General features: G+C 36.8%; 1 protein-coding gene across 1 annotated transcript; it reads left to right on the forward strand.

The window, feature by feature from the left end:
• Positions 1 to 15,181: 15,181 nt before the first annotated feature.
• LOC110686467 lies at positions 15,182 to 16,348 on the forward strand. The gene is made up of 4 exons (XM_021863093.1): positions 15,182 to 15,191; positions 15,323 to 15,668; positions 15,815 to 15,959; positions 16,085 to 16,348. The coding sequence occupies exons 1-4, from the start codon at positions 15,182 to 15,184 to the stop codon at positions 16,346 to 16,348; spliced, it is 765 nt and encodes a 254-aa protein (XP_021718785.1).
• Positions 16,349 to 18,485: the final 2,137 nt, after the last annotated feature.

An 18,485-nucleotide genomic window follows, 5' to 3' on the forward strand; every position in this document is an offset into this window, starting at 1 on the left:
TTGTGTTTCAGAAAATAGTTGAAAATCCGATGCAGACAAATTCGCTTTTTGCTTTTTAATCCTGTCTGTTATGCAGTTTATAAGCTCGGCATGTAACATTGAAAAGAGTGTTGAATATCTAGCAAAAAAAAAGCAGATCTTCTTCAACTTCCTTCAAATAAATAACAAAAATTTATTATTACAATACTCTTGATAAATAATACTATTTACTTTGCAGTATATTTTATTTACTTTTTATTTAGCATTTACTAAGCATTATTACTACTAGAAGCAGAACAAATATATATAACATATGAAATTGTGACTAATCTTCATGTTAATTTGGGTTTATCAGTAACTAATTCTAATTCCTACAAGCAAGCTACTAGTTATACTAATCTTTTCAAGGTTATCACTTAAACAATCTTATAAGCTATTTTACTTAAAGCCTAACAAACACATAGCAAGCAGCAATGTTCTAGCAAAATAGCATAGCAGCAGCAGCAAGAGGCAGAGCAGAAGCAACCAAAGAAAAGCAAAATACATACCAAAGTAAATACAAAAAAACCTAACAAGTCAATAAACAAGAAATCTTTGCAAGCTAGAACAATACAAGTTGGAGCTAGAAAAAATACTTACATCATGTGCAGCCTCATGTATCTCATTATCTGTCATAACACCATCTGGAAGGTTGAAAGAGACTTATCTTCTCTCTCTGTCAGCAAAATTCTTATATGTAGTCTCAATAACATCACCTAAGTATGATTGTTGACCTCCTTCTCTACAAACTGGATACACATCTATTTGGATTTCTCCTTGACCAAATGATGCTTTTGCTTCACTTGCAATTCTTTTTCTTACTTTCTCATTTGTCCAATGTGTCCAATGTTTGATCAAGGGCAATGTTGTTGGTTCAGGTTTCCCTCTAAATGAAATGTAATGAAAGTATACAATCTGAAGAATTAGGACACATTCAGTGATCCCTGTTCTTGATTCCTTATGCTTGTTTTTCTTGAAGCTCCCCACTGCTTTGCACAAGTTATTGAGTACATAACCACACCGATCCAGGTTACGTATTTCTTTACATTGTCTGCATAGTTGATTATCTTGTAATCTATCACTCTGTTTGCAACAAGGGCCAAGAATGTGCTGCAAACATATATCACAAAGAACCTTTTACAATCATCCCCTCCTTCTTTTAGACTCTTTACCACCATCCACCAAAAACAACCAGCAGCTCGCCACCTCACCGCATCACCAGCTACAACTCCCACGCATTCCCACACCCAGACCACCTCCAATCACAACCGCAACAACTACAATAGCAGCAGCCACGCATCCCTTGCATCAACCTCAATTAATTACACCACCGTCATTGCCCAGTGCAGCGCCTCTAGCTTCGCAATTCCCCACTGCAACCGCTACCACCATCTCCAACCACCATCAACATCAATTTGGCTCACAAGTAGCCGCAAATCGCAATTGACGCTCCATGTTCTATCAATTGTTTTGAATTCAAGGCAGAATTTATAGAGCGGGCGCTCTAAAATCTCAAGCGGTCGCTCCAATTTTTATGTTTGATTTGTACGGATTAATGAAGTTTGATGGCCGCGATTTCCTCAATTAATCCAATGGCTGCGATGTGATAATGCTTGTTGATGATGTTGCTGATTGAAGGTGATCGACGGTGATGATTGATGATGATGGTGGATGAGTGGATGTGATTGAAGCGATTTAGAGCAGCCACATGAATCGAAGAAGAAGAAACGGGGGTTTGATGGGATTTCGTGGGTTTTATTTTTGTTTTCCCTTTTTATTTTCATTTCCTTTTGGGAAATTATCAATGATACACTCCAGGTTTTGACTTTTATCAGTGATACACCTCATTAAACTTTCATTATCACCGATATACCTAAACTTTTCCCTAATTAACTACAGTCACCTAAATGTTAAGTAAACGTTAATTATGTTTAGTTGACAGCGTTTTTGGTCTTACTTGGCTTGACTAAAATTCCCCCCCACTCATTAACACTCCCTCCAAGCCCAGCTAACAACATTAAATACAAAAAATTTGATCGTTCATCTTCTTCACTCTCTCCCTTGTTGTTCTTCTTCTTCTGTAAAACCCTAATTGACGCTGGAGTGAAGCAAAATCCTTGGAGATTTAGCAATACTTTGTGGATTTTAAAAGGTTAGTGCTTATTTCTCTCTGGAATTTTGGATTTTTTTGGTTTAAATTGTTAGGTTTAAGTTAATGTATGTATACTTGTGTAATTTGTTGGATTATGAGTACAATTTGTAATTGTTGTTGGATTTTGCTCTGAATTATGCTCAATTTCCATATGATCATGTTTGCATGCTAAATTTTGTATTTTGTTAGATTAAAATTCGATATGGGTGTGTTTCTGTTTCCATGGTACATTGTTACTTTTTAAATGTTTAACTAATGTTTAAATTTGTGTTGTTTAGTATGTGATGTTTTGGTGTGCTTAAGTTTAATCAGTTTAGTATGATTTTGCAGAATGAGTGACAAGGTTGTGTTGAGATTTAAGTATAAGGTGCATAATGTTGACATTGAAGTTGATCTTGATACTTGCAACCTCATGGATTTGATGATAGAATTTGAAGATAGGTTACAAAAAAAGGGAATAGTTTTATTGAACTCTATTTTTGCTTATGCTTATAAAGGAAAACACTGGCCTATAGATGATGATGTGAGATAATTAGGATGTTTAGGACCTTCCCTAATGCTGATATGTATGAGATTTTTGTTGGGACTACTCTAAATTCAACTTTCATGAATGATTTAGTGTCTGAGTTTAGGGGGAAAAAATAGCTGCTGAACAAGCCAACTAAGCTTTACATGAACCACCTCCTCTTAATCAGCCACCGCCTGAAAATGTACCACCTCCTCTTAATCAACCTCTACTTGAAAATGGACCACCACCTTTTAATCAACTTCTACCTAAAAATGTAACACCACCTCTTAATGACCAAGCTACCAATCTTTTTGACCAAGCTTCAAACCCTTCTGCTGATGCTGCAAACCTTGTTCCTCCACTTCCACACCCTTCTAATTATGGAAGGAGCAAGCTACAACCTAGGAGGAGATTGAGGCTGACATACCAATCAACTCCTCAAGCAACAACTCTTGAATATCCTGTTAACCCCTCATTAGAAGAGCTTGGCAGTAGGATTTTAAACTATGACCTAGATGCTACCTTCACTGATGTACATGAGGAGTTTGCACTGAATAGTGTTAACCAGTCTGCAAAAGATTATACTAAGGGTAGGAAGGAGCTTGAGAAGTACATGGAGAAGGTTAAGGGTAAGGGTAAGGGTCAAGGTAAGGGTAAGGGTAAGGAAGTAGCTGGTTCTTCTGGTGGTACAACAAAGGGCAAGGGTAAGGCAAAACACATATGTTTTGGTGGTGAGAAGTTACCCCCATCTCCCATGTCACCACACACTATTTTTAAGACACTAGCTGTTAGAAGAATCCCTAGGTTTTCACCAGCATAAACTACTACCAAGCAACCCATTGACAATTTTTCATCTAGTCCAAACACCAGAGGTCCAAATCCAACCACTAACCCCTTGATTTTTTCTAGAAAAATTTCTAAGAGTACACAAATTAGGAAGGGCATTTGGACTGGTGCTAAGGTTAGAGTCAGTACTAAGCCAAATGAGGTTGGGGAAAGCAGTGAACCAAATGCGAGAAGGAGAGTCAATTTTGTTAATGATGACAGTGATGATGGGGGAGCCTAGTGACTCTAGTCAATCATCTAGAGATGACAGTGATGATGGGGGTTATGATGATATTGGTGGTGTGTATGATGAAGATTCAGATGGTGAAGTCATTCCTGATGGTGATGTACCTGAAGATGAGTTGTTTGAGATAGGACAGGTTCCCCACATAGAAGACAATTGGGAGTAGGGTTTTTGGTTTGGTTTTATAAATGATGATGATGATGATAACTACTTTCAGCTGTGGTATGACTGTCACGTGTCTACCAAAAATAAACCTAACTAAAACCTCTAAAAATGTAGTAGGGTAAACTAGGGTTGATCCCACAGATAATTGGATTATCAAATTATCACTTGTGTAAGTCAGAAACCCCTGTTTTGAATAAGGAAAATATGATCTAAAAAATAAACTATTAACTAGAAAACAAATAAAGTACGGAGAAATAAACTAATAAAGTTAAGATACTATAAAATCAAGAATAATGAAATAGGGAATCGGGAGACGTATTATAGCATTGGAGTATCAATTGATCATTATATTATATATAATCATGACTATAACTTAATGTTAACTAATGAACGCAAACAAGCATTCGAAACTTCCTTTAATTGCAAATAGACCAAACAAGCTCTTGGAATATTGTCTTACCAACTAATAATCTAGAACAATCTCTCTAGACTCGAATAATTAGTAGCGTTAATAACAAGGGAGTAGTTAACTTAAGCCACAAATCTCACAAGCTCGGACTCGTGCAACTCAAAGGGTTGATAATCTTAGGCATTATAACAGCTTTAGTCACCTATTAAACACCTAATTGCTACCAAGGAAAATTAACAAGGACAATTGCGTACCACAAGTTATAATTCTAGCAATCAAACTAGTAGATTATATTAAAGATGGCCGATCTAAAATATAACTCAACCAATTCATACCAACAAAATAGTCTATCAATCCAATCAAGATATAAACATAATACCCAATAATTACAACATATCTATTCTCACAAAACCAATAATCCAATGCATAGTTGATCTCCCTGCCCCACTAATAATTTAGCCTGACATAACAAATATTGAGTTAACTATATTAGGATACAAAAAATTCATAATCAAACTAATTAACAAAGCAAATAAATGAAAATAAAACTAATAATTAAATTAATCTACCAAGATGTATACCAGCTAGTATACTGACGCATTCAAGAACAAAGTAACAAAGTGAAATCACTAACCTTCATTTTTATTCTCCAAAGCAAAACTTATACTACTACTAATCCATGATAAACCAAGGCTGACAATCAAATTAAAAGAAAATGAAAGCATAAATACAGTACTAAATCTTCTAGTGAGAATCAGAGTAAACACAAGCTGAATCGAGTCACCTCGACTAGTCCGTTTTTGCGACCCTCCTACTCGCTAGGTACCTCGCAAAATTCAGATGAAGCTCATCAATTTGCTGCCCTGAACCTAACCCAGAAAATCCCCAAATTAAAACTCAGATCGCTTTTCTATTTCGGTGTAGCTGATCTGAATCCCCAAATCAGTTTCGTAGCAAACCGAGAGCTACAACCACCTCGGTTCCTCTGTCGCCGAGTTTGGCTTCCCCCTGAGTTCGCTGTTGATGGTCTTCTTCTCGCATGCAATTCGGCCTCCCTCCACTATAATTCGATACCTAAATCAGCCCAAATATATGTAGACCTTCCAATTTGAAAACGCTTTTTCCTTCCAATTCGGCATCCCAATCTTATCACTGGGAATCTTTGATCCCGAACGCTCTCATCCTTATCTGATTACATCTCTATATTTTCTTGCTTGAAAATTTGATAATTATCAATCTTGCTTAATGGATTTACTCTTTGGCTTACCCGCAAGAATAGTGAGAACAATGAAGAGTTTGAGCTGCTGTCCTCTTTCTAATATATAATGTGACAGATTGTTATACTTTAAGGCCCAACTGTAATAGCTTACACAATAAAACAACATTGGGCTTGAAATAGTTGAGAGTTGATGGGCTTATATACTTTGCTTCTCTTAACCGGAGTGTCGTAATATGCAATTTGATGCCAATATTTTCTTTCCTACAAACAATAAATATAAATAGTAGTAACTCGTGTCTAGATAAGAAAATTACGTAATATATCTTTAAACCATCAAATATCAATATAAAATCAAGAGTTTAATAGATATAAATATTATATTTTAGGACTCTATCAAACTCCCCCAAGCTTATAATTTTGCTTGTCCTCAAGCAAAGACATGAAATTACAGAGGAGTTAGACTCTTGATATAACAATATGCAACCTGACATGTTACAATTACTCCCTTGCTCAATTACAACTTCAAGCCAAGTATGTTGACACATCAAAAACAGCTAAGCATTCTGTAAGAATCACTCGACTTTGCTCAATAACAACGTCCAGTCAAGTATATATGCAGAAGGAAAATCATTTTTATGATTACAAAATTAATTACCAACTCTTAAAACAATTACAGCCTACCTTTCGTCAACAATGTAGTGGAGTAAATCAAAGATCCTTAGGACTTGAATCAAGGATAAAACAGGGCCAAGGTAAAGTGAGGTTTTTAGAGAACATTTCGAAATGTGGTAAGAAGGATTAAGATCAGCAGAGCAAAATATACAAAACCACAACCACAACATAAGAACTCATATCACAGGCCCTTCCACCTTCATGCATTTATTTTATTTTTTTTCAATTTTTGAATGTGTTTCTAATGTCAAGTATCTGTCAAGCAACCCATGTAGCGAGCTTTCAACCAGTGACTCCCGGTCCAATTGGCCCAAGGTACTAGGTTTTAAGATACCCCTACGGATTTACTAACTCGAGTTACTCAATCACGATACATAAAACATCACACGTACATGAAACTTTGTTTATACCCATACATTGTTACGTAGAGCCTTTAACATGAAACTTGTAAAAATATAAACTTCACCACCAATTTACATCATTACTACAACGATAATCCAATTTAACCTTCGATATTCTCTACTAATCTTATAGGCAAGTATTTCATGTCTCAGACATTTCGCAAGAAAAGTATAGTAGGTCTATAAAGCTCAAATTAGGTTTAATAATGAATCATGTCATGGGTAAGCTTTTTGGCTTACGTGGTGTAAAACTTTGATGCCTAACTCATTTCTTTCTTTTTACCCCACCACAATCTGACTTCCACAAGCTAGCTATTGTTTACAGAATCAATTCTATTTGTTTTGTTTTTTTTTTTTTTTTTTTTTTTTTTTTTTTTTTTTGTTGCATACATTAGGTTTATCAGCCAAAGTTAAGCATTGTAGAGTGAATGTACTGTTCATATGCAAAGCACTGCCTAAATTTCATTGTCAGACTCAATACAATACCATACCATACCCAGAGACATACCAAGAGACCGCAAGAGACCGAATATAATGCATTCCCCCACAAGCTTTGTGACTGTAAAAAAAATAAAGAAAAATAAAGGGAAAAACAAAAATAGAAAGAAACAAGGAAACGAGTTCACCGGATGATGTTGAATGACTTTAGAGTGCGGACTGTATAGCTAGTCAGCAAACTCTTCCCCCAAGCTTTAATATGTTCATGTTTTTAGCTACAAACACCTTGGAGTTGCTCATAAACACATCATCAATTTTCTGGAAAAATGCTTATGCTCCAGCAATAACTGGTGGAGAGACAATATCTGTATAGTGCTTTCACGCAGCTAAAATGTGTACCAACAGTGATGTTATTTGTTACAGAAAGAATATTGCACAGCTCTGAATCTGCCAGCAAGATGGCTTTGCTCGAATAACTTTGTCCTGTAATACATAACACCAAATCAAAGTAGAATTAGTTTCCAGAATAGTATAAAGGGCTTAAAAATAAGAGCAACTGAAAGTTTATAAGCTTATTTTTTTTTTTTTTTAAATAGAAATATAAAATTGAAAAAAAATGACGAGAAAATAAATTAAAAATTAAACTATCAGAAAATATTCCTAAGCTTGGGCTGTCTCCCAAGAGCGCTTTATTTATTGTCGTTAGCTCGACGCCTTTCTAGCATACTAGTCTTCATAATTGGAGCTTCTAACTCCATCACTTCAATGTTCTGGACCTGATAACCATCATAGTACGGCTTGAGTCGATGACCGTTCACCTTGAATTCCTTCCCCGTTTCCTCACCTCGAATCTCCACCGCACCATAGTCATACACCTTGGTAACAACAAACGGCCCCACCCATCGAGAACAGGAAAAAGTTTGAGCCGAGAATGGTACAAGAGAACTTTCTGCCCCACTGTAAATGTTTTTCATGTTATGCGCTCATCATGGAATGCCTTAGTCTTCTCCTTATAAAATCTTGCATTCTCAAAGGCATCATTCCGAATTTCCTCTAATTCTTTCAACTGAAGTTTCCTTTGCTCACTGCTGCATCCATCTCCATATTGCATTGCTTCACGGCCCAAAAGGCTTTGTGTTCCAATTCTACCGGAAGGTGACAAGGTTTTCCGAAAACAAGCCTATATGGAGACATCCCAATTGAAGTTTTATATGCTGTTCTGTACGCCCACAGAGCATCGTTGAGGTGGATACTCCAACCTTTCCTGTTTGGATTCAAAGTCTTCTCTAGAATGGACTTGATTTCTCGATTAGAAACTTCTGCCTGTCCATTTATTTGTGGGTGATACGCATTGGACACTCGATGAAACACATTATACTTCTTCAAGAGAGCTCCTGTTGTCTTATTGCAAAAGTGTGTCCCCTTGTCATTGATTGTGGCTCTTGGGAATCCGTATCTAGCAAAAATATTTGATTTAAAAAATTCTGCAACAACTTTAGAATCATCAATACAGGTGGCTATAGCTTCCACCCATTTCGAGACATAATCAACAACAAGCAAAATATATTGAAAACCGAAAGAAGAGGGGAAGAGTCCCATGAAATCCATATCCCAAACGTCGAAAATTTCACAAAATAAAATAGGAATTTGGGGCATTTCATTCCTAGGACCTAATGTACCTGTCCTTTGACAATTATCACAGACCTTACATATATCATATGCATCTTTGAATATAGAGGGCTTGTAGAATCCGCTCTCTAATACCTTGCGTGCGGTTCTCTTTGGTCCAAAATGTCCCCCACGTGCATAAGAATGGCAGAAAGTTAGTATAGAAAGAAATTCGGAATTAGGTATGCACCTTCTGATCAGTTGACCAGCACAATATTTCCAGAGATATGGGTTATCCCATATGTAGTATTTTGCTATGCTTCGCATCCGGTCCTTTTGTGCTTTGGTGTAGCTGGCTGGAAACTTCCCAGATACTAGAAAAATCACCAAATCAGCATACCACAGAGTTCCTGAGTTCAAGGCATGAAGTTGCTCGTCAGGGAACTCTTCATTGATTGGACCTTTACCTTCATCAGCTTCCCCAACTAACCTGCTTAAATGATCAGCAACACTATTGTCAGAACCTTTTTTTATCTTTTATTTCAACATTAAATTGTTGAAGCAATAAAATCCAACGTATTAGCCTAGGTTTGGATACATCCTTTGACCATAAATATTTCAGCGCTGCATGATCAGTAAACACAACAATTTTAGTACCCAATAAATAAGACCTGAATTTGTCTAAAGCAAAAACTACAGCTAATATTCTTTCTTAGTTGTAGTATAATTAGCTTGAGCTACATCCAAAGTCCTCGAGGCATAGTATAGTAGATGGCATGGGGAACTTTTCCAACTCGCTGGCCTAGTACTGCCCCTACAGCATAATTAGAAGCGTCGCACATCAGCTCAAACGAGAGATCTCGGTTAGGAGGTTGTAGAACAGGGGCAGTGACCAACTTGTCTTTCAGCTTGTCAAATGCTTGCTTACAGGCCTCATCAAAGTGGAACTCCACATCTTTTTGGAGTAGTCTGCATAGTGGTTGTGCAATCTTCGAAAAGCCTTCAATAAACCTTCGATAGAAACCTGCATGACCAAGAAAAGAACGAACTTCCCGCACAGAGGCGGGGTAAGGCAGAGAAGAAATAAGATCTATTTTAGCTTTATCGACTTTTATTCCTTCAGCATACACAATATGACCTAAAACTATACCTTGTTGAACCATGAAATGACATTTTTCAAAATTAAGCACAAGGTAAGTTTCAAGACAACGTTTAAGAACCGAAGTGAGGTGTTCTAAGCAACTATCAAAATAATCTCCATTTACAGTGAAATCATCCATGAAAACTTCTATGAAATTTTCAAGATAATCTGAAAAGACCATACATCTTTAAAAAGTGACTGGAGCATTGCACAATCCAAATGGAATACGACAATACACAAATGTGCTGTACGGGCATGTGAACGTCGTCTTTTCTTGATCCTCCGGAGCTATAGGTACCGGCACATAACCTGAATATCCGTCAAGAAAACTGTAATAAGCATGACCAGCAAGACGTTCTACCATTTAATCAATAATGGGTAAGGGAAAATGATCTTTTAGAGTCATAGAATTAAGTTTCCTGTAATCTACACAAACTCTTCACCCATTTTGAACTCGTGTGGGAAACATTTCTCCCTTATCGTTTTCTACCACTGTGACTCCTGACTTTTTTGGGACCACTTGCAAGGGGCTGACCCAAGGGCTATCTGATATAGGGTATATCATCCCTACTTCAAGAAGCTTCATTACTTCTTTCTTCACCACTTCCATCATAGGTGGATTAAGTCGCCTTTGCACTTGTCTCACAGGTTTAGCTCCCTCTTCTAATAAGATTCTATGTTGGCACATAGAGGGACTAATTCCTTTTATATCAGCAACCGTCCACCCTAGAGTTGTTTTATGCTCCTTGAGAACTTGCACTAGCTTTTGCTCTTGAGTCGGAGTTAGATTACTCGCGATTATGACTGGCAGAGTATCATTTTCTCCCAAAAATGCATACTTGAGATGGTCTGGCGGTGGCTTTAGTTCCTGCACAATAGAAGGCAGAAATCTATTAGATGTGACAGGCAATTTCATAAAACGATCTCCATACCTTCCTTGCTTATTTGGAAGCACTTCCAAGGAAGAGAAAGCTTCCTTGATCTCGTTTTCAAGCTCAAAATGTTCCTACAAGTCAGTATATTTCTCTTTTTCCACAGGTTCAGTCAAAACAATATCTAACCTATCATGACCAAAGAGACAAAATACTTGCTCAATTAGTGCATCAATGACATCTATACTAGAAACAGATTCAAAATCAAAGGGGTATCTCATGGCATCAAATAAATCAAACCAGATAATCTCCCCATCGAATTCCATGGTCAACACCCCACTGTGAACATTAATTTTAGTTCTGGATGTTTTTAGAAAAGGTCTTCCTAATAAGATAGGTGCTGCACTAGGGGATTCATCATTTGGCATATCTAAAACATAAAAGTCAGCAGGAAATACCATTTCATTCACTTGCACTAAGACATCCTCAACTACTCCTACAGGGTATGTATTAGAACGGTTGGCAAGCTGAATAATCACTCGAGTGTCTTTCAAAGGTCCTAAGTTCAGAGATTTATAGATATATAAAGGCATGACATTAATAGAAGCTCCTAATTCTAGCATGCATTTATTGTATCTCGTGTTACCTATTTTACGGGGTATAGTAAAAATACCTGGATCCTTGCACTTTGGAGGAACTTTCCTCTATAACACAGCAGACACATTCTCACTTACACTGACCTTTTCATCTCCACTCAATCTCCTCTTGTTAGTGCACAACTCCTTCAAGAACTTTGCATACCGCGACACTTGTCTTATAGCTTCCAGTAGAGGTATGTTCACCTCAACCTTGCGAAAAATTTCTAGGGTCTCTTTCTTCTTATTCTTAGATGATAACCTGCTAGGAAATGGAACAGAAGAAGAAAACTGATTAGTATTAGGAGAAACAACATCACTTATCTTAGGGGGCTGCTTATCTTGCTCTGGAACAATAGTCTCCTGTTCTCCTCTTGGTGTTTAGCCAGCCCCTCAGTATTTTTCGCTGGGATCTCTAATTGCTTGCCACTTCTAAGTGATATTGCACTCGTGTTCTCCTTTGGATTTCTCTTTGGTTGGCTCGGAAGCTTGTTAGAGTTCTGAGCTTGGAGCTTTCCCAATGTGTTAGCTAACTAAGAAACTTGGTTCTCCAAGTTCTTTAGACCACTTCTTGTCTCTTGCTGAAAATGCAAAGTGTTGTCAGCCATTGCCTTCACGATATCTTCCGGAGACATGCTACCAGATTGTGGCTTGGAAACTTGCTGATGTTGAGGTCGCGGCTGATATTGTGGTTGCTGATGAAAACCAAGTGGGGGATTAGATGCTTGCTGTTGCTGGAAAGCTGGTGGTCTGAGGTTAGAGTTGCCTGCCTGCTGCTGAGCATTACCATATCTCAGGTTTGGATGATCTCTTCACCCCGGATTATAAGTCTGAGAGAACGGATCATAACGTCTTTGCTGCCCCTGACCACCACCAATAGAATTCACTTGTTCTTCTTGCATAGTAGGGCACATATCAGTTGGGTGTCCTACCATTGATTAGAGGCCACATGCTTTTTCTTGCCCTTTTTCGATCATTACTCGCTCCACTAAGGAAGTGAGTTTAGCTACTTGTTGCTCGAGGTTAGAACTCACCACTTCATTAAATTGACGTACAGAAGTGGACTTGATATTTCAACCTCCTCGATACTGAGAGTTTGCAGCCATATTTGCAATCAGTTTCTTTGCATCCGAGGGTGTTTTGTCAACCAGTGCTCCACCACATGATGCATCAACTAAATTCCTATCTATCTTCCTAAGTCCTTCGTAAAAGTACTATACTAATAATTGCTCACTGATCTGATGGTTTGGACAATTATCACATATTTTCTTGAAACGCTCCCAGTACTTGTGAAGTGTTTCTGCATCGTCTTGTCGAATTCCACATATTTCTTTCCTGATATTAGCTATCAAAGATGCTGGAAAATATCTTTCTGCGAATACTTTTAGAATTTGATCCCATGTTGTGATGGTTCCAACAGGTACTTCAAACAACCACTCAGCAGCATCAGACAAGGCAAAAGGAAATGCCTTTAACTTGAGGTTTGGTCGAGGGTGACCCTAGCCGGTTTCAAAAATATATTCACCCTCCTCGTCCGAAAATTTGGATCAAACGGTTTGGAGCTGCGAGCTGCTTTAGTATTTGATCACCCATCTCAAAAATATATTCACCCTCCTCGTCCGAAAATGAACTTTCATTGTAAGGTAATGGAATATGACGAGCTTGCTCCAGTATTTGAGCACGAGTCCTTTTAGCTACAGGAAGAGTAGAAAAAGGATGGCATTATAAGTCCTTGGTTCCTTGCTGCAACATTTCTCAATCTTTGATGTTTCAATTTTTTGTGACACATATAAGAACAAGGAACTAGGTGACAAGTTAGTAAGAACAATTAGAAAAACACAAGAAGTAATAAAATAAAACGCCAATTCCCCGGCAACGGCGCCAAAATTTGGTATGACTGTCGCGTGTCTACCAAAAATAAACCTAACTAAAACCTCTTAAAATGTAGTAGGATAAGCTAGGGTCGATCCCACAGAGAATTGGATTATCAAATTGTCACTTGTGTAAGTTAGAAACCCCTGTTTTGAATAAGGAAAATATGATCCAAAAAATAAACTATTAACTAGAAAACAAATAAAGTACGGAGAAATAAACTAATAAAATTAAGATACTATAAAATCAAGAATAATGAAATAGGGAATCGGGAGACGTATTATAGCATTGGAGTATCAATTGATCATTATATTATATATAATCATGACTATATCTTAATGTTAACTAATGAACGCAAACAACCATTCGCAACTTCCTTTAATTGCAAATAAACCAAACAAGCTCTTGGAATATTGTCTTACCAACTAATAATCTAGAACAAGCTCTCTAGACTCGATTAATTAGTAGCGTTAATAACAAGGGAGTAGTTAACTTAAGCCACAGATCTCACAAGCTCGGACTCGTGAAACTCAGAGGGTTAATAATCTTAGGCATTATAACAAGCTTTAGTCACCTATTAAACACCTAATTGCTACCAAGGAAAATCAACAAGGACAATTACGTACCACAAGTTATAATCCTAGCAATCAAACTAGTAGATTATATTAAAGATGGCCGATCTAAAATATAATTCAACCAATTCATACCAATAAAATAGACTATCAATCAAATCAAGATATAAACATAATACCCAAGAATTACAACATATCTATACTCACAAAACCAATAATCCAATGCATAATTGATCTCCCTACCCCACTAATAATTTAGCCTGACATAACAAATATTGAGTTAACTATAATAAAATACATAAAATTCACAATCAAACTAATTAACAAAGAAAATAAATGAAAATAAAACTAGTATTTAAAATAATCTACCAAGATGTATACCAGCTAGCATACGGACGCATTCAAGAACAAAATAACAAAGTGATAGCACTAACTTTCATTTTTATTCTCCAAAGCAAAACTTATCCTACTACTAATCCAAGATAAACCAAGGCTAACAATCAAATGAAAAGAAAATGAAAGCATAATTACAGTACCAAATCTTTTAGTGAGAATCAGAGTAAACACAAGCTGAACTGAGTCACCTCGAAGAGTCCGTTTTTGCTTACCCTCCTACTCGCTAGGTACCTCGCAAAATTCAGATGAATCTCATCAATTTGCTACCCTGAACCTAGCCCAGAAGACCCCCAAAATAAAACTCAAATCCTTTTTCTGCTTCGTTGTAGCTGATCTAAATCCCCAAATCAGTTTCGTAGCAAACTAAGAGCTACAACCACCTCGGTTCCTCTGTCGCTGAGTTCAGCTTCCCCTAGAGTTCGTTGTTCCTGGTCTTCTTTTCGCATGCAATTCGGCCTCCCTCCTCTATAATTCGTTACCCAAATCAGCCCAAATATATGTAGAACTTCCAATCTGAAAATGCCTTTTCCTTCTAATTCGGCATCCCAATCTTATCACTTGGAATCTTTGATCCCGAACGCTCTCATCCTTATCTGATTTCATCTCTATCTTTTCTTGCTTGAAAAATTGATAACCGTCAATCTTGCTCAAGGGATTTACTCTTTGGCTTACCCGCAAGAATAGTGAGAACAATGAAGAGTTTGAGCTGCTCTCCTCTTTCTAATATGTTATGTGACAGATTGTTATACTTCAATGCCCAACTGTTATAGCTTACACAATGAAACAATATTGGGCTTGAAATAGTTGAGAGTCAACGGGCTTATAAACTTTGCTTCTCTTAACCGGAGTGTCGTAATATGCAATTTGATGCCAATATTTTCTTTCCTACAAACAATAAAAATAAATAGTAGTAGCTCGTGTCTAGATAAGAAAATTACGTAATATATCTTTAAACCATCAAATATCAATATAAAATCAAGAGTTTAATATATATATAAATATTATATTTTATGACTCTATCAAGCTGTATGGGCATGGTGAAATGTATGAAGAGGTGAAACTTGGGATGATTGTACTTAGATCCTGAATGATTTTCACAGACAAGGCTCATTTAAGGGAAACTTTGAAAGATTATGCAGTGTAGGAAGGTTTTGCTTTACATGTTGTTGCTACAGACAATAAGAGATACACTGTGCAATGTTATGCAGAGTGTTGTGAGTGGAGATTACATGCCAGTAGGTTAGTTGATGGTAAGAAATGGGCAATAAAGAAAATATGGCCAGATGTTCATAATTGTAGGGGTTTGGAAACCTACAACCCTATTTGTACTGTGAAGTGGGATGCTTCTGAGGTGATGGAAGATATTAGGGCTGATCCAGACATTCCAAGCAAAGCATTGAATGAACTCCTATGTCAGAGGTTTGGAATATATATGAAACAAGCTTCATTGTACAAGCTGAAGAGGTATGTGATTCAAGAGCTGTTTGGTGGTCATGATGAGTCTTACACTCTTATGCCAAGGTATGCTGACATGATATGCTTAACTAATCCTGAGTCAAAGGCATTTGTAGCTTGGGAACTGAGTGAAAGCATTCCTAGGGTCATTCTGTTCTCAAGTATTTTCATAAGTTTTGCTGGAAAATGGAAGGGTTTTTGGGAGGTTGTAGGCCTTTGATTGGGGTTGATGGAGCACATTTGAAGGGCAACTATGGTGGTATTCTGTTGTCTGCAGTTGCATTAGATGGCAACAATGAATTTTATCCAATAGCATATGCCATAGTGAGAGCTGAAGACAAAGAAAGTTGGGCTTATGTCTTCTGGCATCTTTACAACATAGTCAAGCTGTCAAGCAGACAACATTGGACATTTTATCTGATAGAAAAAAGGTATACATTTCTTACCTGTTGAAATTAGCTTTTCTGTACATAACTTTTTAGTACCAAACCCAGAGAATTTTTGGCTTGCACCAACAAGAAGTTGATCTTTCTCTGACACAAGTATGGCCTGATGCAAAAAGGAGGTATTGCTCCAGACATTTGAGCAGGAATTACAAAAAAGATTTCCTAGGTGCTTTCATGTATACTTTGTTCTGGAGGCTATGCAATGCAACAAATAAGTTCACCTTCAGAAAAGCAATGGAAAAGTTGCAAAAGGAAGGCGGAGATGATGTTATGACTTGGTTTGCTGATTTAGGAGATTAATCAAAATGGACACTAGGCGAAAAATACAAATGGGCACCGGTTCAAAACCCCCATTTCGCACCGGTTTTGAACCGGTCCTTATTTGAGGGATGCCAAAAACCAAAAGATTTCGCACCGATTTTTAACCGGTGCGAAAACTTAGATTTCGCACCGGTTCACAGCAAGAACCGGTGCGAAAAGTAGCCCAAAAAAATTTTAAAAAAAACTTTTAGCACCGGTTCTTACTGTGAACCCGGTGCGAAAAATGGCCCAAAAAAATAAAAAATAAAAACTTTTAGCACCGGTTCTGTTTCAAAACCGGTGCCAAAAATGCCCCAACAAAATAAAAAATAAAAAATAAAAATTGCATTTTTTTCACTTAAATTGATATAGAAACACTAATATATATATAAAGTTACATATTTTTATTAAAAAAGGTTGTAAATGTGCATGTACCCAGTGTATGCTATGAAGATACTGCCCTGAAGGCTGTTAGCTAATAACTAATGATGCACTTCGCACTAGAAAAAGAAATTGACAACTTCACAATATATTTTTTTTAAAAAAAGAAAAAAAAAATCTAAACCCAATTCAATGAAGCAACTAATCAGAAACACTGATTGGTTGCTTATCCGTTTGTTGTTGCATGATATAGTGTGTTCATATTAATATACAATTCACAGTTGCTCCAAAACACATTCTAGCAACATTTGTTTCTGATTATTAATAAGTGCCTTCTTTCAAGTGCATGCTTAATCTACTGGAATCTCTACATCCATCTTCATGTCCGAATTTGCAAAAATCTGAGTATGACCAGAAAATTCTATCAGGTTTGGATAAAGAACTGTGCAAAGAGGTTTAAGAGGCACAATCACACATAATTCAATAGCAAATAGGTGCTCGTGAAATCATTGAAGATAGTCCATATGATGCAAAGAAACACGAGCTCCAAAAATCTATACAAGTGTTTTTACAAATATACTCACCTAAATCAGCATGGGGAACTCAAAAATATATTCTAAAGTTGCATCAAAAGCTGCTCACAAGTGACAACAAAATAGAGGAATGCTTCTATAACTACTAGAGGTCAGCAAGGATATTGTTAATCAGGTAGTGGACTACCTCAACACAATTTTCAGGCATGTGGACCAGCAATAAGAGAAAGACACACAAATTGAGGTAGATGTAGGTTAGATTGACCAGGCAGAACAATTGAAGAGCAACACATGGACTGCCACACATAACCACAAACGTTTGAGTATAATATGATGTAAGTTATGTTTTTTTTTTTTTATTTGTTGGTATGTGTATTTTGCTTATTAGGAAGAGAAAGTAGTCTAGGGAAGTCATGTTTAAAGGAATCACTTTTTGTAATGGAACTAAAGTAATGAAATTCATGCTTTCGATCAAGCAATAAGACTCATGTTATTGTGTCATTAATTTGTTCCATTACCCAAGTTAAACATATCACTCAAACCATTCTTTCAGAAGGTTTATTTTTTATCAACACATAATCTTAAAGTGATTTCCTCGACAACATATCTTTGACAAGAATCTGTTGGAGCTTAACACACTTAACAACAATGGATCAAATGAATCCCTTCATCACATGGAAATCAAAACCACACATGAAAACCCGAAAAAAAGGGACTCATTTTCACAACAAGGGGACTCAAATCACACAGGGCCAGGGGGATTGAAATCAATTTTTTTTTTCACCCAAATGTTCTCTCAAACAGGTAATTGAAAACAAATCATAGAAAATCAACACAAATTCTCATCATTTATTAATCACATTTCCTAGCTTACCACACAACAGCAGGGTCTCATCAGTCACCAAGCACAGAACCAGAACAACCATGACAACAGCAACACCAGCAACAATCAACCCTTAAAATACCAGCAACAATCAACAACAGAACCATCAACAATCAGATCAACAATAAGATCAACAACAAATTAATGAACTCAAACAACCATCACAAACCAAAGGAACTCAAGAGGCAACACCATCACCAAAACACATTAAAATTAACACTTTCAACAATAAACAACATCAGGCAACACCTATACAGGGACTCAAACAAAACTCATAGATTAAATGAAAAAAGGTAGGGTTAGAGATCGTTACTAAAGCTTTCATTTAGTTGGGGAAAGA

Source organism: Chenopodium quinoa, unplaced genomic scaffold (assembly GCF_001683475.1).
Source record: "Chenopodium quinoa cultivar QQ74 unplaced genomic scaffold, ASM168347v1, whole genome shotgun sequence".
In the NCBI taxonomy this organism is placed as follows: domain Eukaryota; kingdom Viridiplantae; phylum Streptophyta; class Magnoliopsida; order Caryophyllales; family Amaranthaceae; genus Chenopodium; species Chenopodium quinoa.

Coding starts and splice junctions, on each gene's coding strand:
- LOC110686467 (XM_021863093.1), top strand. Junction 15,669..15,814: donor TCTTACACTCTTATGCCAAG/GTATGCTGACAT, acceptor GGGAGGTTGTAG/GCCTTTGATTGGGGTTGATG. Junction 15,960..16,084: donor ACAAAGAAAGTTGGGCTTAT/GTCTTCTGGCAT, acceptor ATAACTTTTTAG/TACCAAACCCAGAGAATTTT.